The sequence below is a fragment of the Coregonus clupeaformis genome, chromosome 2, assembly GCF_020615455.1.
Source record: "Coregonus clupeaformis isolate EN_2021a chromosome 2, ASM2061545v1, whole genome shotgun sequence".
Classification (NCBI taxonomy): Eukaryota; Metazoa; Chordata; class Actinopteri; order Salmoniformes; family Salmonidae; genus Coregonus; species Coregonus clupeaformis.
Genome location: NC_059193.1, coordinates 37346868 through 37368599, shown reverse-complemented (window position 1 = coordinate 37368599; position 21732 = coordinate 37346868). Strand labels below are relative to the sequence as shown.

The following is a 21732-nucleotide window of genomic DNA, read 5'->3' as shown; positions in this document are numbered from 1 at the left end:
AAATGTAGATGTTCCAAAGTTCTGCATCAGTGGCTTGTAGGCTATGTGTGGAAGCCAGGAGATGCTAAATGTGTTTATGTTAATTACGGTCAATTACCGTGAGACCGACAGTTATTTGCTTGACAATCACTGGCTGATGAGATTTTGTGACAGCCACAGCCCTAGTCTCCTCTCCAACTTAATTTGTCCATTTAGAGTGTGAATGAACTGATGACACTGAGACAGAGGGCTGAGCTACAGATCTATTCTACAACTAAGGAGAAAAGGAAGGAGCCATATCCCAAAATGTGTGTGGGTGTGTGTAGTTAATGTTAGTTTTTCTGTCAGGAGTGTGCGTGTACCTGATTCGTCATGGTCGTGTGTATCCTCCATGTCATCGTCAGACATCTCCATTTCCTCCTCTCGTCTGATCCCCATCAGCTCTTCATTCTGCATATTTCTGATCTCCTGGAGGGAAACAAAACAACACAACAAAACAGGATTATGACTGACTGTTCCTCCTGAACAAACTCCTCCTGGGTAGCCTGGCTGTAGACATGGCTCAAACACACACACACACATTCAGATATACATACACTTGCAAGCTCACAAGCACACATGCCCGTGTACACTGATCTAAGGTTAGTTTTGCTTTCCCACTAAATCGGTATGTTTAGGATATTGAGAGGGTGAGCTGATCCTAGAGTTGTACCTAAGGGCAACTTCTACCCAGAGCGATACACAGAGAACATGAGGAGTGGAGATGAGATAAGACATGATGACAGGTCACAGAGCACGACTGAGTTCTCCCTCTGGTGCACTGATGGGACAGCAGATAGCAGCGTGCAGCAGCCTGCCTGTAATGTACGTCCTATACTGTATTGAGTATAACTGTACTGATATAACTGTCCTATAAGTGTACTGCTGCGGCCACTGTGCTGCTGGCTGTGTCTAGCTTAGAGTAGGGTGAAATTCCCCTTAGGGTGTTTTCACATATGAATGAGGACTAAACTCTTTTTCAATTCACTTCACCTATTTTGTGGTCCGAGTCTGTGAATTCACATTGCTATGTTTAGAAAGGAACCAAGATCTTCTTCCAACATTCACTCAATGCTCATTTCACTCAAATTTTGTGCATACATTTGTTTACATCCCTGTTAGTGAGCATTTCTCCTTTGCCAAGATAATCCATCCAACTGACAGGTGTGGCATATCAAGAAGCTGATTAAACAGCATTATCATTACACAGGTGCACCTTGTGCTGGGGCAATAAAAGGCCACTCTAACATGTGCAGTTTTGTCACACAACACAATGTCTCAGATGTCTCAAGTAAGAATGTAATGTTAATTTCTCTACCATTAGTCGTTTTATAGAATTTGGCAGTACGTCCAACTTGCCTCACAACCGCAGACCATGTGTAACCAAGACCTCCACATTCGGCTTCTTCACCTGCGGGATTGTCTGAGACCAGCCACCCGGACAGCTGATGAAACTGTGGGTTTGCACAACGGAATAATTTCTGCACAAACTGTCAGAAACCGCCTCAGGGAAGCTCATCTGCGTGCTCATCGTCATCACCAGGGTCTTGACCTAACTGCAGTTCGGCGTCGTAACCGACTTCGGTGGGCAAATGCTCACCTTCAATGGCCACTGGCACACTGGAGAAGTGTGCTCTTCCCAGATGAATCCAGGGTTCAACTGTACAGGGCAGATGGCAGACAGCGTTATGGGCGGGCGGTTTGCTGATGCCAACGTTTGAACGGATTGCCCCATGGTGGCGGTGGGGTTATTGGTATGGGCAGGCATAGGCTACGGACAACAAACACAACTGCATTTTATTGATGGCAATTTTAATGCACAGAGATACCGTGACGAGATCCTGAGGCCCAATGTCGTCACCTCATGTTTTTGCATGATAATGCATGACCCCATGTCGCAAGGATCTGTACACAATTCCTGGAAGCTGAAAATGTCCCAGTTCTTCAATGGCCTGCATACTCACCAGACATGTCACCCATTGAGCATGTTTGGGATACTCTGGATTGATGTGTACGACAGCGTCTTCCAGTTCCTTCCAATATCCAGCAACTTCGCACAGACATTGAAGAGGAGTGGGACAACATTCCACAGGCCACAATCAAAAGCCTGATCAACTCTATGCGAAGGAGATGTGTCACGCTGCATGAGAGAATGGTGGTCACACCAGATGCTGACTGGTTTTCTGATCCATGCCCTTACCTTTTTTGTAAAGTACACTACATGACCAAAAGTATGTGGACACCTGCTCGTCGAACATCTCATTCCAAAATCATGGGCATCCCCCTTTTGCTGCTATAACAGTCTCCACTCTTCTGGGAAGGCTTTCCACTTTCCACTTCACAATAACAGCACTTACTGTACTCATATCCTTCCATATCCTGTACATAATGCCCTGAATCTATTCTACAACGCCCGGAAATCTGCCCCCTTTATTCTCTGTACCCAACGCACTAGAAGACCAGTTCTTAAAGCCTTTAGCCGTATCCTTATTCTAGTCCTCCTCTGTCCCTCTGGTGATGTAGAGGCTAACCCAGGCCCTGCACCCCCCAGTATCACTCCTACTCCCCAGGAGCTATCATTTGTTGACTTCTGTAACCGTAAAAGCCTTGGTTTTCTGCACAGTAATTTCAGAAGCCTCCTTCCTAAGTTTGAGTTATTCACTGCGTTAGCACACTCCGCCAACCCTGATGTTCTAGCAGTGTCTGAATCCTGGCTTAGGAAGGCCACCAAAAATTCTGAAATTTCTATCCCCAACTACAACATTTTCCGTCTAGATAGAACTGCCAAAGGGGGTGGAGTTGCAATCTACTGTAGAGATAGCCTGCAGAGCTCTATCAAACTATCCAGGTCTGTGCCCAATCAGTTTGAGCCTTTCCAGAAATAAGTCTCTCACTGTTGCCGCTTGCTACAGACCCGCCTCAGCCCCCAGCTGTGCCCTGGACACCATATGTGAATTGATTGCCCCCCATTTATCCTCAGAGTTCGTACTGCTTGGTGACCTAAACTGGGATATGCTTAACACCCCGGCCTTCCTACAATCCAAACTAGATGCCCTCAATCTCACACAAATTATCAACGAACCTACCAGGTACAACCCTAAATCCGTAAACATGGGAACCCTCATAGATATCATCCTGACTAACTTTCCCTCTAAATACACCTCTGCTGTCTTCAACCAGGATCTCAGCGATCACTGCCTTATTGCCTGCGTCCGTAACGGGTCCGTGGTCAAACGACCACCCCTCATCACTGTCAAACGCTCCCTAAAACACTTTAGCGAGCAGGCCTTCCTAATTGACCTGGCCCAGGTATCCTGGATGGATATCGATCTCATTCCGTCAGTAGAGGATGCCTGGTTGTTCTTTAAAAGTAATTTCCTCTCAATCTTAAATAAGCATGCCCCATTCAAAAAATACAGAACTAAGAACAGATATAGCCCCTGGTTCTCCTCAGACTTGACTGCCCTTGACCAGCACAAAAAACATCCTGTGGCGTACTGCATTAGCATCGAATAGCCCCCGCGATATGCAACTTTTCAGGGAAGTTAGGAACAAATTTACACAAGCAGTTAGGAAAGCAAAGGCTAGCTTTTTCAAACAGAAATGTGCATCCTGTAGCACTAACTCCAAAAAGTTTTGGGACACTGTAAAGTCCATGGAGAATAAGAGCACCAACTCCCACCTGCCCACTGCACTGAGGCTAGGAAACACTATCACCACCGATAAATCTACAATAATCGAGAATTTCAACAAGCATTTTGCTACGGCTGGCCATGCTTTCCACCTGGCCACCACTGCTGCTGGTACCCGCCCACCCGACTAGAATCACTACTCTCGACGGGTCTGACCTAGAGTATGTGGACAACTACAAATACCTAGGTGTCTGGTTAGACTGTAAACTCTCCTTCCAGAATCACATTAAGCATCTCCAATCCAAAGTTAAATCTAGAATCGGCTTCCTATTTCGCAACAAAGCCTCCTTCACTCATGCTGCCAAACATGCCCTCGTAAAACTGACTATCCTACCGATCCTTGACTTTGGCAATGTCATTTACAAAATAGCCTCCAACACTCTACTCAGCAAATTGGATGTAGTCTATCACAGTGCCATTCGTTTTGTCACCAAAGCCCCATATACTACCCACCACTGTGACCTGTACGCTCTTGTTGGCTGGTCCTCACTACATATTCGTCGCCAAACCCACTGGCTCAAGGCCATCTATAAATCACTGCTAGGCAAATCCCCACCTTATCTTAGCTCATTGGTCACCATAGCAACACCCATCCGTAGTATGCGCTCCAGCAGGTATATGTCACTGGTCATCCCCAAAGCCAACACCTCCTTTGGCCGCCATTCCTTCCAGTTCTCTGCTGCCAATGACTGGAACGAATTGCAAAAATCTCTGAAGCTGGAGACTCTTATCTCCCTCACTAACTTTAAGCATCAGTTGTCAGAGCACCTTACCGATCACTGCACCTGTACACAGCTTATCTGAAATTAGCCCACCCAACTACCTCATCCCCATATTGTTATTTATTTTGCTCATTTGCACCCCAGTATCTCTACTTGCACATCATCTCTTGCACATCTATCATTCCAGTGTTAATACTAATTGTAATTATTTTGCACTATGGCCTATTTATTGCCTTACCTCTTGCTACATAACTTGCTACATTTGCACACACTTTATATATATTTTCTGTTGTATTTTTGACTTTATGTTTTGTTTTGCCCCATATGTAACTCTGTGTTGTTGTTTTTATCACACTGCTTTGCTTTATCTTGGCCAGGTCACTGTTGTAAATGAGAACTTGTTTTCAACTGGCTTACCTGGTTAAATAAAGGTGAAATAATTTTTTTTAAAACAGTTGACCGGGGCAGCTCTATTAGGGCAGAAATATGACAAACTGACTTGTTGGAAAGGTGGCATCCTATGACGGTGCCACGTTGAAAGTCATTGAGCTCTTCAGTAAGGCCATTCTACTGCCAATGCTTGTCTATGGAGATTGCATGGCTGTGTGTTCAATTTTATACACCTGTCAGCAATGGGTGTGGCTGAAATACCAAAATCCACTAATTTGAAGGGGTGTCCACATACTTTTGTATATATAGTGTATCTGTGACCAACAGATGCATATCTGTATTCCCAATCATGTAAAATCCATAGATTAGGGCCTAATGAATTTATTTCAAATGACTGATTTCCTTATATGAGCTGTAACTCAGTAAAATCTTTGAAATTGTTGCATGTTGCGTTTATATTTTTGTTCAGTATATTATTTAAAGGCATGTTTGCGATAAATCCAACATTTTCTCATTGATCAAGTATCCCTTGTACAAATCAACTGATATATAATATCAAACTGATTAAGTTACTGTTGGGCCTTTAACAGGGTTAACGATAACAGGGTTGAGGTTTAAGGTGAAGATCGGCCATTACTCCTCATGTGGTGAAGAGCATGGTGTTCACAAAATTAAGAATGATACATGTTTCACACATAATGAAAGTTTAATAAAATAAAGTTTTCCTAACATTAATTGAACGAAGAGGGTTGACGTGTTCAGCTCGGCCACCAACAATTATAAATAGACTAAAAAGAGAGAGAACACTTCCTTCCTTTTCCACCATGCTGTTCAGAACACCCATGATGTCCCCTGTTGTGAATAATTTAACTTAGTGGAATGGTCCATTTTTTAAAAGGAGGAAATGGTTTGCATAACAGGGTTGGCCTTAAAATGAGGGACAGACGTAAATGCATCACTAATCACATGAATATAAATAATAATGTTTCGAAATTACTTTGTCAAAGCAGCAAAATAACTAGGCTTTGACAATGATGGTGAAACATGGAGAAATGTTTGGATTAAGTGTGTTGAAATCTTCCTAGAAGTGACACAGGGTTGATGGAGGGACATGTCAAGATGCTTAATTTTGGCATTTTAGCAAGCCTTTATTCATATAACAAATCTGTTGTATTAAATTCTCCATCTGGTCTATATTAAAGTGCACTTCATTTAAAATAACTGGCTTTTATCATTCAATATCAGTGCATCATTTCTACTTAAAATATCAAAGGGAAGCAAAAGGCACCCATTTCGTGGAATGACACTGTGATTGGATAGATGGATAGATAAATGGGATGGATCTGAATAGGTAAATGTATAAATAAGGTAAATGGATGAGTGACTGTGTGAGGAGGCAAATGGATAAATGAATGGATGGAAGGTAGCAGATGGTTGTTGTGATTGTGTCAGACTGAGAGTGAAACTCCTGCAATCTACCAGTCCTGCTGTTCTGTGCATCCTGTTGTCTGATAAATACAGAAGAGACCTTCAATAAAGATACTGCTGTAGCGTGGGAAAATACTTCCTCAAATTCCCAGGTTTTCCAGAAATCCTGGTTGGAAGATTCCTGGGATCAGGATGGAATAAGCAGGAAATCCGGAATCGTCCAACTAGGATTTCTGGAAAACCTAGGAATTTGGGGGAAATGTTGGAACATTTTTGCAACACTAAACTGCTGTATTTTCTGCTGTATTACTGTGTGACTGCAACATCATTGTTCTCCATTTACAGCACAGTGACACATACACGCCACAACAGTCTGCTTTGAAAGACACGGTCTATAAATAAATAAACTCCCTGGCAATAAGAGAGCTCTAATATTCCTCGAAGGATTTGATCCCTGAGACTCAAGGTCTGACAACATCAGTAGAACAATAGAAGTTTGGCCCTGGTGACGACAGAGATGATGTCAAGTAGAACAATAGAAGATTGGCCCTGGTGACGACAGAGATGTCCATTGACAGTAGCAGGGTAAACCTGCGTCATTAACCCGTTTACACTTACAACAGAAGGTGATGCATGTGTGTTAAGAGCTCAGTTTTAGGTATCACCATTAGCATGTTTATGATTCTGTAGGGAATAGTGTTGCTGGATCACAATAACTGAATATTCACAGCCAACAGTATTAATATGCATCAACACACTCAGAGGTAGTTCCAGTTCTCAGTATGAGTTGTTAACTCTCCAGAGTTCTATTCCCGGTGTCATTAGCGTTTTCATAGCTCTGCAGGGGATTGTACTGTATTATATTGTACTGTAATGTAACTGTGTGTTTTTAATACATTAATATTCACATAGAGCTTCATTGAGATGTGTTTAGGTATGTTTTAGCTCCATGCTATGAAAAATAAAAAGGCAATGTCATGTTTATGTGTATTAAGCCTAATTTATACCCTACTCAGTACCCAACACAAGAACTACAATTACCTATGCAAAACCGCGGTCCTGTGTAGTTATGTAGCAAACGTACACAGACAAGTGCAGCCCTGCAATAATAGACTTGGGTTCTTGTGTTGCGTATATACGCAAGGTATAAATTAGGCTTAAGTTGTAATTTTTTGCTTAGTGAGGAGTGATGTACCTAGTCTACACACACCACCTCACACCTACCTTTAGAGCAGAAGAGTCTCTACAGTCTGAGATCAAGACATACCAGCTATACCTCTAAGTGAGTCCACCATGATATACACACACCCAAACACACAGCTACCAACCCATCAAAATGTATACCGTCAGTTACACATGACCTGCACATAAAAATTATTCTCACTTTACAGAACACCCCACACACTGCCACTGGCAACGTGCATCAACAGTTTGTAATGAGTCTGTTCCACTAGTTTGTAATCTATCTCTTGCACTAGGATCTCCATAGGAGAGATACACCATCTCCAGCCTGTGATCCATGGTGACTGTGTCAGTGTTGCTGTGAGATAGAGATTAGGTTGTTAATTACACACTGACTCCCTCAGAGATTTCTACCCAGATCAAACTTACACGTTTGGCCCTAAAATGACAGCAGCGCCACACTTGAACACCCTCCATTAAAGAGGGAAACGTGTTTGTGGTAATTAATGCCGTGTTTGTTGGAAACAACGAAGAAAATAGAGAACAAATCTGACCTAAATGTTACTCCAAACAAAACATGAAATTTGGTTATTTGTTCACCTATTGGAAGAAAGCACAGTCAGAGAGTAATAAAATAAAGAAAATATAAATGTGTGTTGAAGTGTTATGTAAAAAAAGACATATCCAGTGTACTGTGGTTGAGTTAAAGGGTGAGTCTACCGTTACCTGTTCCTGGCAGTGAGACTGACCACTCACCGGACTGGACTCCCTTCAAAGGAGAGAGGGGTGAGTTTCCTGGACCTGGGCCTGACCGGAGCTCCCACTCGGGGACTGAACAAAGTAGAGAGCCTGGGTGTAGCCTAGCATTCATCCTGTGTTTATTAGGCTAGCTCTAGCATTTACTTTAATGTTGATGTTCTACAATCTCAGTTCCTTTATACTACTAAAATAATACCACAAATTTCCATTTTAGGACCAATTATTTTTACCATTGATATTAAGCTAAGGCTAATGTTGAGCCTTGTTTTAAAGTTGGTATTTGCTTTAATACTCTAACACAAATCATCCTGCCAAGACAACACCATGAATTTCACAAAAAGTAGTTGGAGGCTGGAATATTGGAGAGATGGGGATGCTCACATAAATGACACAATAATATGTAGACTATACTGCACTTCACCAAATGAATAGAATGCGTAAATAATTGTAGAAAAAGTAAAGGACCAACCTCTGCTTGCTTGCGCCACACGTCCAGGTTCTTGCGTTGAGCTTTGGAGAAATGGTCCCATGCCTTTTGTTTGGAAGCAGCGTGGAATACAGACACAATCTGCTCAACTGTGGCGGGGGATGCAGGGGCCAGTTACCGTCCAGAGAGAGAGCGGGCGGGTGGGAAGGAGCAGAGGAGTGAGAAAGTGGAATCAGGTAGGAAGGCACCTTACTGTATGTTTATGTGTTTTTAATGTTCTATTCTGTTCTATATAGTATAGTACAGCTCTGGGTCAGAGTCGAGAGTGGGGTATGTGAGCTGAGTTGGAGTGAGGTGGAGACGGACCCCACCCCGTCTTGAGGTGATCACAGAGAGCCCGTCCTAAAACAGCAGACGGACTGTGCAAAACGCAACAGGAAGATCAGACCGCTACCAGCAGGCTCCTGCTCCACTCACACACACCCCTGCCCTGACCACGGCCTCACACACACACGTACACAAGCACTCACTCACACACACACACACACACACACACACACACACACACACACACACACACACACACACACACACACACACACACACACACACACACACACACACACACACACACACACACACACACACACACACACTACCTGCTCCTCTTTCTCTCCTCTCCTCCACAGTGATACAGACTCAGTAGAGACTGACTGTTGAACAAGGGAATTCTCTGAAGGGACATAGAGATCTTATAAAGAGATCAAAGTAAAGTCTCTACCACTAACTGAAACCCTATTTTCCTCTAAAACCTCTCCTGTTTTTAATTACCACAACACCTCTCACCTTCTACGACACTCAGACGCTCTGAATGCCATAATCAAAGGCTGCCTCAGATTCTAAAGAGTGTAGAGTTGAGACCTAATGAAGGAAAAGCCTGTTTCTATCTGAGACCGAGGCTGTGTCTCAAATGGCAACCTATTCCCTACGCAGTGCCCATAGGGCTCTGGTCAAAAGTAGTGCACCATTTAGGGAACAGGGTGCAATTTGGGATGCACCTTGGCTCTCCTCATTACTGTCCTCATTGTGGGTTAGATAGGAGCGCTGATCTTAATGTCTCTGTATATCATTACATATTATGACCAATCATTAATAAAGACCCTCCAGAAAGAGATAAATCTGATCAGACATGAAAGAGGGAATCTAGAGTCTCCCGGCTGAGTGACTTGGGGATGAGAGCGAGATGGTGGGTGGTCATATCCCTGAGCCTGAGGAAGAGGAGAGATGGAGAGAGAGATGGAGAACAGCTTTGATTCAGGGCTGGAGTAGGAGAGGGAGCAGGAGGGCTGCTGGAAGACACTTGTCTGTTCATCACTCCCTCCTAACCACTCCTGTGATTGACAGCTGGCCTGGTCTTAACAACCAGCCTCAGATTATTTAACGAAAACACCCTCAGTGTGTCAATCACAGGAGTGGAGAAATGAGTCAATAGGGGAAAATAGATAAAGCTAGAGATTGTGAGACTGTGCTAATTGTCATAACACTTTTTGTTTCTCATAATTTGTGTGTGTGTGTATATGTGTGTGTGTGTGTGTGTGTGTGTGTGTGTATATGTGTGTGTATATGTATGTGAGTGTGTGTGTATACGTGTGTGTATGTGTGTGTGTGTGTGTGTGTGTGTGTGTATATGTGTATGTATACAGTGGCTTGTGAAAGTATTCACCCCCCTTCGCATTTTTCCTATTTTGATTTTTTTGGGGTTTGTATCATATGATTTACACAACATGCCTACCACTTTGAAGATGCAAAATATTTTTTCTTGTGAAACAAACAAGAAATAAGACAAAAAAACTGAAAACTTGAGCGTGCATAACTATTCACCCCCCCAAAGTCAATACTTGTAGGGTATGTCTCTATAAGCTTGGCACATCTAGACACTGGGATTTTTGAGCATTCTTCAAGGCAAAACTGCTCCAGCTCTTTCAAGTTGGATGGGTTCCGCTGGTGTACAGCAATCTTTAAGTCATACCACAGATTCTCAATTGGATTGAGGTCTGGGCTTTGACTAGGTCATTCCAAGACATTTAAATGTTTCCCCTTAAACCACTCGAGTGTTGCTTTAGCAGTATGCTTAGGGTCATTGTCCTGCTGGAAGGTGAACCTCCGTCCCAGTCTCAAATCTCTGGAAGACTGAAACAGGTTTCCCTCAAGAATTTCCCTGTATTTAGCGCCATCCATCATTCCTTCAATTCTGACCAGTTTCCCAGTCCCTGCCGATGAAAAACATCCCCACAGCATGATGCTACCACCACCATGCTTCACTGTGGGGATGGTGTTCTCGGGGTGATGAGAGGTGTTGGGTTTGCGCCAGCATAGCGTTTTCCTTGATGGCCAAAAAGCTCAATTTTAGTCTCATCTGACCAGAGCACCTTCTTCCATATGTTTGGGGAGTCTCCCACATGCCTTTTGGCGAACACCAAACGTGTTTGCTTATTTTTTTCTTTAAGCAATGGCTTTTTTTCTGGCCACTCTTTCGTAAAGCCCAGCTTTGTGGAGTGTACGGCTTAAAGTGGTCCTATGGATAGATACTCCAATCTCCGCTGTGGAGCTTTGCAGCTCCATCAGGGTTATCTTTGGTCTCTTTGTTGCCTCTCTGATTAATGGTCTCCTTGCCTGGTCCGTGAGTTTTGGTGGGCGGCCCTCTCTTGGCAGGTTTGTTGTGGTGCCATATTCTTTCAATTTTTTAATAATGGATTTAATGGTGCTCCATGGGATGTTCAAAGATTCAGATATTTTTTTATAACCCAACCCTGATCTGTACTTCTCCACAACCTTGTCCCTGACCTGTTTGGAGAGCTCCTTGGTCTTCATGGTGCCGCTTGCTTGGTGGTGCCCCTTACTTAGTGGTGTTGCAGACTCTGGGGCCTTTTAGAACAGGTGTATATATACTGAGATCATGTGACAGATCATGTGACACTTAGATTCCACACAGGTGGACTTTATTTAACTAATTATGTGACTTCTGAAGGTAATTGGTTGCACCAGATCTTATTTAGGGGCTTCATAGCAAAGGGGGTGAATACATATGCACGCACCACTTTTCCGTTATTCTATTTTTTTAATTTCTTGAAACAAGTTATTTTTTTCATTCCACTTCACCAATTTGGACTATTTTGTGTATGTCCATTACATGAAATGCAAATAAAAATCTATTTAAATTACGTTGTAATGCAACAAAATAGGAAAAACGCCAAGGGGGATGAATACTTTTGCAAGGCAATGTATGTGTGTGTATATGTGTGTGTACATGTGTGTATATATGTGTGTGTATACAGAACCAGTCAAAAGTTTGGACACACCTACCTACTCATTCAAGGGTTTTTCTTTATTTTTACTATTTTCTACATTGTAGATTAATAGTGAAGACATCAAAACTATGAAATAACAAATTTGGAATCATGTAGTAACCAAAAAAGTGTTAAACAAATCAAAATATATTTTATATTTGAGATTCTTCAAAGTAGCCACCCTTTGCCTTGACAGCTTTGCACACTCTACAATGTAGAAAATAGTAAAAATAAAGAAAAACCCTTGAATGTGTAGGTGTCCAAACTTTTGACTGGTACTGTGTGTGTGTGTGTATATGTGTGTGCGTGTCAGAATGACCCATTTACTCACCTGCTGATATAATGCAGCAACACATAAATCACAGATTGTCCAGACAGAGTACTCACACAAAACATGGTGATATAAATGTTCAACAACTCATAATATACAGTATTAAAGAACTGGTCAGCTTTCCACTCTGTGAAGCTCAATGTGGAAGCATGAACACTCCCACAGTTTTACCACAGCTTTAGATCGGAACATGTCATGTTAAGGGTTTCTCTTAATGAACCCAGGGGGGAGTCAATAGGGCCACCAGAGTTGTGGCCTTGGAAGGGAGGGAGGTAGAGAGGGAAGAAAGGGTCCAGTGAGAGGAGTGTGTCTAGATCAATAGCGGCTTCTCAGAATCCTTTAATTTGATGGAGGAGATCGATGGGGAAGGCAGGGGAGAGCAAAGTGTACAAGGTTGTGGCCTCGCCTTTTATGGGTGTGTGTGTGTGTGACTCAGAGAGAAAGCTGTTGGATAAGTGTATGTTCTTTGTTGTTATTTGTAGGACTCCAGCTAGGGTTATGTGTGTGCAGATGCAAGCATTTCTAAATGAGGCCATTAACTATCTGTCAAGCAGGTTTATCTCATAGAAGACCAACTGAAATCCACCAAACATGATGGACGCAGACCCAAATCCAGCTGTGAAATGATTGTCATCGTCTATAAAGATCATCCTGAGTGAAATATGAGGCAGGACTCTGGTCAAAAGTAGTGCACTATATAGGGCATAGGGTGCCATTTGGGACACATCCCGTTTGAATAACCTGCTTCAGAGCAGGTTATTTAAAATAACCCTTCAATTCAAGGTGACAACAACCAAATGCCAAAATGGAGGAATGTGTGATATTGAATTATATTGCATTTGGAAACAGCATGTCTATGTAAACAAATGTGCAGCTGTGAGAAAGCCTGGTAAATATGGATGTGGCTATTGTTCACAGAACGACAGTGTATCCCTGCCTCCCAGGACACCAGTCTGTGTTGACATTTGTAAGGGTGAAACCGCAGAGAAAGACAAACTCCTGAATATAAATAAGTGTTTGTATGACTTGTGATGGAGGAGGGTGGCCTTCAAAAGAGAACAAGAGAGAGAGAGAGACCCACTTTGTTCTTTCAAATATATCACTGTATAAACAAAACCGATTATGTGGTCCATCTCAATGTCCATACTAACACAATACTGTAGGTGGTGTATCACCAAATATATCTGAACTCATACATGCTCTTAGCATTGGCAGTTGTGAATCAGGTCAGGTCTACATTTTCCCTTTTGGCTTTTCAATCATCAATATGACTCATTTCATTTCTTCCAGTTGATTTCATGTAGAGAGGTGTTACTTACTTTGATTCTATGGCTGTGGGTTCCTTCAGATCAGCTGTCCACAGACTAACACAGGCTAACGTTAACTAAAGGAGTTTGTGTCAGACCTCTGGGGGAGATTACACTGGACTATTTCTACATGCAGCCCTAGATACTGTACTTGTGGGGCCAAAAGCAAACTTACCTTCTTTCTCATCAAATAAACATTGCTCCTAAATACTAGGGTAACACACAAGAGGTATACAATAGCATGCTTTTTGTGAGAATTTAGAGTGCATCACGTGGCTAAAGAGTTGTTAAATCATAGGTGTTTCTTTGTGAAGTGTTTTATTATCTCTGATGATTGTTATGTCTATGTGATGATCGTTGTGTCTATCTGTGGCGATTGTGTTGGTGTCAATCATATTCAATTGTCTTTGAAGCAAGAGTCATTGAAGCTGAGGTTTCATTAATCCTACAATAGAAAGAGTACTTAGTATAAAAGTTACTGTCTGTGCTATCAATATTTCACAGGCCTAATTTTAGTCATTTAGCAGACGCTCTTATCCAGAGCAACTTACAGTTAGTGAATGCATACATGTATTATTATTTTTTATTTTTTTCATACTGGCCCCCCGTGGTAAACGAACCCACATCCCTGCCGGCCAAACCCTCCCCTACCTTGGACGACGCTGGACCAATTGTGCGCCGCCCATGAGTCTCCCGGTCACGGCCGGCTGTGACAAAGCCTGGACTCGAACCAGGATCTCTAGTGGCACAGAGCCTGGACTCGAACCAGGATCTCTAGTGGCACAGCTAGCACTGCGATACAGTGCCTTAGACCACTGCGCCACTCGACAGATCATCGCCATTCAATGATCACTCGAGTGAGTTCAAATAGTCCTTGTGCAAGGTAGCTCCACCCATCACAGGTTCCTGCAAACTCAGACATTTATATCTCTATTTCCCCCAGGTGTATGGGAGTGTGTTATATCCTTGGTCCTTGTCTCTGTCTGACCCAGGTACTGTTACTACCTGAATGTCTCTTTCTGACCCAGGTACTGGTACTATCTGAATGTCTCTGGCTGACCCAGGTACTAGTACTATCTGAATATCTCTGGCTGACCCAGGTACTGGTATTATCTGAATGTCTCTGGCTGACCCAGGTACTGGTACTATCTGAATGTATCTGGCTGACCCAGATACTGGTAAGATATGAATGTTTCTGGCTGACCCAGGTAGTCTAATGGTTCTGACTGACCCAGGTACTGGTACTATATGAATGTTTGACTGATCCAGGTACTGGTACCATCTTAATGTCTCTTACTGACCCAGGTACTTGTTCTATCTGAATGTCTCTGGCTGACCCGGGTAGTCTAATGGTTCTGACTGACCCAGGGTCAGCTCTACAGGAGTCGACAGTGAGTTCAGCACCTAAAAGCCTCATTAGTGAATCTGCCAGACAGCTGCTCTCCTCAGACAGAGGTGTTAGAGGTGTCAATCACTAGGAGATGGAGAGATGGTGAGACAGAGAGAGAATGACAGAGAGAGAAAGAGAGAGTAAGGGAGAGGGAAGCGGGGAGAAAGAGAATAAAGATGGAGAGAGAGAGATTGGGAGATGGAGCGAGAGAGATGGCCACTCTGGGTCTAATGATGATGGGCTAAGAAAGGTAGCTAACAGCTCCCTAAATAACCTTTTCAGTGTTATTGCTGCCATCACTGGCCTTCAGCAGTCAAACTGCTCCTAATCTACTCCTTCAAAGAGTATTCCCATAGAGGGGGTCTTCAGAAATGCTCTGCTCGGTTTGTGCCCAGTTGTGTGTGTGTGTGTTTTCAGAAAAGACCATTTCTGTTTTATGTCCCCGAGTATTTGATCCATCATGTATGGAGCACTGGCCTGTAATAATAGGGCAAGTGAACTTGTGACATGAAAATCACTTGAGTGTGGGGATCTTTTAGAGGGACAATGTGACGTTGCCTCAAGAGAACGCCACGAGTGGTTTGATGTTGACCCTGAAGTGAGACATGGTTCTCTTTCCCTCTGTGTTTGTGTGATGTGTCAGCCTAGTGTGTACTCACATTGTGCCAGGATGCCAGATAGGGCGCTCTTGAACTTGTCCTTGGCCTCCTCCATCTCCTTCTCGTGGGCGGCCTTTTGACTCATCAGCTGGCGGATGTGGCTGTTGGACGACTGGATCATGGAATAGAAGTTGTTGGCGTTACGACGGTTCACCTCGCCGCGTTCCACCCAGGTCAGCAGCACACGCACCGCATCCGCAAACGCTGCCTCATCTGAGGAGAGGATAGGGTTAAGGTAAGACTAAAGGTTAGGGTCAGTGGCTAGGTTTGTTAGGGTTAAAGTTACGATTAGTGGCTAAAATAAATTGAATGTTAGGGTTAGGTTTAGGGGTAAGAATCCATTTGTGGTTTGAAACAGAATTAGGAAATAGAACATGAATTTCTGAATTAAATGACAAATAATCCAGGAGGATCTTAATGGTTTGAAAGTTATTCTGTCCTATGTATCATGGCCAGATAGTGAACTGAGAGGAGAGGCGCCACAGAGATGGCAGAGAAGCAGGAAGTCACAGTGTTTGCCAACCAAACCATTTCCGTGGAGACGTTGATGTGTCACAGTCCATTAGAGAAAAACGTGTATTAATTCAGCCCAAAGCTGATAGCAGGAGAGGAGAGGAACGGAGGGGATAATAGGGAAAGAGGGGAGGGAGGAGAGGAGAGAGGGTAGGAGAGAGAATAGTGATATCTTTAATGAAATCCCTAAAATTCATTCTAAATGGCACCACAGGTTCTGGCTTTTCTCCAGTCCTGCTCTGAATGTTAACTAGAGGGCATTGAATGAATGGAATAAATGTTTCAAATGCCTTTGTATGAACAACAGATGTTGTTTTGCATCATTCATGTTTGGGTCGTAGACTGATAAGGTGATGTCAAGAGACAAGAGTGTTATTGATTTTCATTGTTAATAACACTCAGTAGTGTAGTGGAGGGTATACGCAGGTATACACAGTATACCAACTTTTTTTTCAGTGGGAGTTGCGTATACTTACTTTTTAATCCCCACAATGCGTACTTGAAATCCCACCTCTTTAAGGAATACCTGGGATAGGATAAAAGCAATCCTTCTACCCTCCCCTTACCCACCCCCAAAAAAAAATATTGTAAAGTGGTTGTCCCACTGGCTATCATAAGGTGAATGTACCAATTTGTAAGTCGCTCTGGATAAGAGCGTCTGCTAAATGACGAAAATGTAAATGTATGTACATGTAAATGTATCAAAGTAGCGTACTGGAGGTATACGCTGTATCAATTAATAAGGCTGATGGAACAGATCAGAATGTTTAGCTTAAAATGTTGATAAACTATTATTTCTTCAAATTTTAAGGGCAGCAATGTGCACATGGCGGTAGGCCTACGCTCAAATGTTCCAAAATTTGCGGGAAAACACAGCAGTTTCATGGACAGTGATGGAAATATTTGTTAGGGATGCAATAACTATCATGGGTTGTTAATATGACTAGGATAATGCCTTTGGCTGCTAGACAATTAAAGAAAGTTGATTTGAAAACCAATAGAACAGGAGAGCGCATATGAGGAAGTCTTTATAAAATAATTGCCTCCACGTTTCTATGGTGGGATTTTGGCTACAGGCTACTTTGAAGCAAGGTCAGACATGCCTCATAACATGAAGTAAAACGTCCAGGTTTCAAACAATTAAGCAACAGGAAAAATATAGCGATGCTAATGACAGGCCTAACCGTCTTCTGGTAAATGGAAAGGCTTTCCCAAAAATGAAACGTTAACTAGCTATCATTATTTGCATCAATCCAGTGGGCATTTGTTTTGCAAACTCCATCTCATGTGCACTACAGAAACACTGCTAACCAAACAATAGTGTTAGGTGCCTGCTCATTTGAATTGAAAATTTGAATTTTCCCAGGCCTCAAGTGGTCTCCTGATGTGGTTTAAGCATTGTTGTGGACTTAGAGCATCCAATTTTGTTGTTTTTCTATGTATAAAGAGTGACTTGAGAGCGAAAACAGATTTATTTGGTTGAGAAAGCTGAAACCTGTGAATTTCTTACTCATTGACAGCCTCATTTATCTATTTCAATAGTACGCCTACTATTAGACTACTTGCACAGTACAGCTTGGGTTGGCCTGACTGTGAAAGACCAATATGGGATTCATCATTTTAGGTCATCTAGAGTGTACAGATGTAGGATCTTAATTTGATCACTCTTTTGTTTCTGAGTATACCCATTTCTCCAGGCACCACTAATGAAACTGGTGCTCATTACATTACATTACATTTGGTTAGTGCTTATTAGTTTCCTAATAAAGGATCCTCTAACTCAACACAAGGAGGGTAAGAGAGGGTATGAGAGAAAAAAGACATTGGGAAATAAAAATATTGAGTGTTTTTGTTCACTACGGTCACTCACTCACTCTCTAACACACACATACTAACACAGATTGAGCAGCTGGAAGCCTTTTTTATTTATTTAAGATTAACCCCCCACACACACACACGTCTGCGAATGATTTGCATAAAGAATCCATCACTGCTTTCAATATTGAATCAAGGTGTCGTAAATTAATGTGTCATAACCAGAACTCCCTGTGGTGTTACTCTATATTATAGAATTATTTAGATTTCCAGGCCCTCGACAGTCACTAGTCCTCCCTGGTAACTACAGGTCCATTATTAATACACATCCTCAGTCAATATCAATACAGGTCAGTCACTGACAATGACTAGGGCCCATAGATGATTCATATTTGGACTGAATGAGTGTTTAACTGTGAGGCTGTGTCATCTGATGAACACAATTATCACCTTCAATGTCATACAATGCATCTATAAAGCTAGGGAGCTAAGAGGCTTATCAAAATAACACACTTTGACGAGGTCCCTAAGAGTCAATGCCCAAATACAGTAAGAGCAGCGGGATATGTTGAAGAGATGTGTAGATACTAAAACATCAGGCTGCTGCCTGGCTGTCACTAATTTTCACATCTAGCACCTTCACAGTTCAACTGAAAGTAGAGAAGCCACATTCATAACTTCCCCAGGTAAAATGTTACTGCTCTCTCTGTGCAAAAGTTAATGGAGAACGTGCCAAGGTGTTTGGGCTAAGATATCAGCGAGGCTAACTGCCTTTGCTAACCTCATCACTAAAGCACAAAACATGATGTTGACCTACTTTCCACTAAAATCCTCACATTCAGACGTCTTTAAGTAGTACAAGTTGTGGATATTTGTGGACTTCAGCAGATTACAGTAGTGGGAAAGTCTGTGCTTTCCTTTCGCCATCTTTACGTCTATAAATACACACGCACAAACGCATGCATGCACACATCAATCAAACACATTAAAGGGATACTCTTCGAAAAGTTGTGGAGCCCCACCTTTGATCTTGTCCCCCAGCTGGCTACACTCGTGGTCTGAGTAATGGACGATGAGTGGAGGGGAGGGGGGTCTGAAACGGTCCTCCTCCATCCTCCTGCGGTGCCTCTCTTCTCTGGCATACATGCGCTGACGACACTCCCACTCATACAGGTCATCTCTGGCTTGGGCAAAGTCCACATGGAGCCGTCCTGTGTCCTTCTTGTCTGTACTGGAGCCCAGACGCATACGGTAGCCTGGGGAGGAGGGGGGAGCGAGAGGAAAGGGGGAGGGAGAGAGAGTAAAAAATAGTAAGGGGGAGAGAGAGGGGAGGGGGGGAGCGAGAGAGAGAGGGGGAGGGAGAAGGGGAGAGAGTAAGAACCAGGTGGTAACATCACGGTGACATTTCACTCTGCTAAACGAACAGGTGCAGGGCAGTAAAATGCGGGAAATACACACACCACTTTCTGTCAGACCCCTGCATCTCTATCCTGCTACCTGACATCCTCTATTAGGGTTAAAACGATATGTCCATCCACCTGTCTCTCCATCCCTCTGAGGCTCTCTCCCTATTTTTTTATCGGTTTGTTCCTCTGTCACAGCTACATCCCAGCTAAAGTAGGTTTGGCGTAGAAAACGCCTCTCTGCTCTCTCTATACTGATTTATAGAGGAGACTTAAAGAGACTAATTGCTCCTCTTTCCTTTTCTCTATCTCTCTGCCGCTCATATATGTTTCTCTTTCTCTCTCTGGTGTCTCTCCCGCTCTATCTTTCTGCTTGCTCTCACTCTCTGTTTCTATCTCTTCAGTCTTCACCAAAAGGGAGAAGTTAGCGTGGGTTTGGAGTCTTGTAGCTGGGAAAAGAGAGAGATTTAAGATGTGAATGGAGTCTAGTAGCTGGGAAAAGGAGATTAAATAAGAAAACACCCTCTGGTGTCACATGACTAGTGGGACTGGTACTGGTGATTCATTTCCTCCATTCAGAACTCTATCTGGAGAGGGAGGACATGTATTTAACTACACCTCTGCTATTGTCACCTCAATAGTAAGGGTATCGAAGACATGTATTCCACTACACCTCTAGTTGTCTTCTCATTGACCTGCATAGTGACGGTCTGACTCAACAGAGGGAATATTTATTCCACAACACACCTCTAGTTGTCTTCTCATTGACCTGCATAGTTAAGGTCTCTGACTGGAGAAGGGGGACATGTATTACATCACACCTCTAGTTGTCTTCTCATTGACCTGCATAGTTAGGGTCTCTGACTGGAGACCGGTTGCATTTATTCCACAACACAGCATGATGTTTAATAGGAAACGTAGGAAACATACCAGACAGGAAGAGGGCTCTGTCTACAGTGAACTCTTCAGCGAATCGGATGTGGCAGAAGTTCTTCTTGCTCTTGCGGATGGCGATGATGTCACCACACTGGCCAAACACCTCCACGATGAGTGCCTCGGTGGCGTTCTCTGGCAGACCGCCCACAAACACAGTTTTACAGCCTGGAGGGCGCTCCCTCATGGCCGGAGAGGGAAGGTCTGTAGATGAGAAGAGAGAGAGGCATCAAAACAGAGAACTAACTGTAAACTTGGAAACAAAGAATGATAATAAAGTACTCATTTGACCTGAGTTTAAAGGCTTTAGTTAGCGTTTAGTTATTTAGTCCAGAATCTCCTGGCTAGCATCTCCTAGCTAGCGTCCCCCAGATTATTATGGACGTTGCTAAATAACCAGTTAACACATTTTAAAACGGTTTGTAGGAAACCCCAGGTACTTCGAAAATAAGCTTAAACATAAAAATAAGTTAACTATCCCTTTAAACTCAGATCTGCAATGCACAGCGCTAGGAGAGAGACAACAATACAGACTAACAAACCATACACTAGTGATGGGGGAAACATTTTATACAGTTACATATCGCAATATTATTTTGTAGAAGATGATATTATATAGATACTTTGACTCCAAGTATCAATTTAGATTTTTTTCTGCTAGGCATCTAATACTAGTCGGCTGTACCTGCGCCAAAACTCATCGTATAGCTTGTTTTCCATCTTCTTATTAAATAGTGAGCCAGCATATTTTCAGCACTTTTATTTCCATGACTTATAAAAACTCATGTTCTCATGCTCTTTAGTCTCTCTGCAGCAGACATATAGTAAGCAATACGTTTGGAACAATCGAATCGCAATACATATAGAATCGTGAGAATCCTAATACATATCGTATTGGCACCTAAATATCGTGATAATATCGTACCGTGAGGTCCCTGGCAATTCCCAGCCCTACCATCCACTTCTAATCAATGGTGTATCCACACACACATAGCTTGGGCCCCATATAGAAATCCAAACCTCATTAAAAAACAGTTCAATACCCAATCTGTGAATTTACAACTCAATATAAAACTACTGTTTCTACAGTGAAAGATTAATGTGAATTTGATTTATGCATTTAGAAGCACTGTTATGTAAAGGCCTTTTTGATGTTCATCTGATTAAAGCATATATTCAGAGGCTTCATGCTCGGAAGACATTTGAAAGGATTATTAGAAAAATTACATTTGGAAATATTTACCATGACAAATGAAGAGCAAGAATGACGAAAACATGAAGCAATATGCTTGGATAACTTTTCTATTGATATATAATGTTCATTTGAAACTATAGTGGAACGGGACACTAACCCAGACGCTTAAAATAAATCCTGCTACGCCCCCCGACTAATCATCAAACATGCAAAGCGTCAAT

The 21732-nt window shown here is 42.7% G+C and overlaps 1 protein-coding gene across 2 annotated transcripts in view; it reads right to left on the bottom strand.

Annotated features, from left to right (window-relative positions):
* LOC121534889 (ecto-NOX disulfide-thiol exchanger 2) overlaps positions 1–21732 on the bottom strand; it is a 271267-nt gene that overhangs the window by 40502 nt on the left and 209033 nt on the right. For both annotated transcript variants that reach the window (XM_041841513.2, XM_041841505.2), the window contains exons 5-9: positions 20314–20520; positions 19003–19236; positions 15653–15865; positions 8661–8767; positions 342–447 (exon numbers count right to left, since the gene is read on the bottom strand). In XM_041841513.2, coding sequence (XP_041697447.2) covers positions 342–447; positions 8661–8767; positions 15653–15865; positions 19003–19236; positions 20314–20520 — 867 coding nt within the window. The remainder of the gene's footprint in view (positions 1–341; positions 448–8660; positions 8768–15652; positions 15866–19002; positions 19237–20313; positions 20521–21732) is intronic.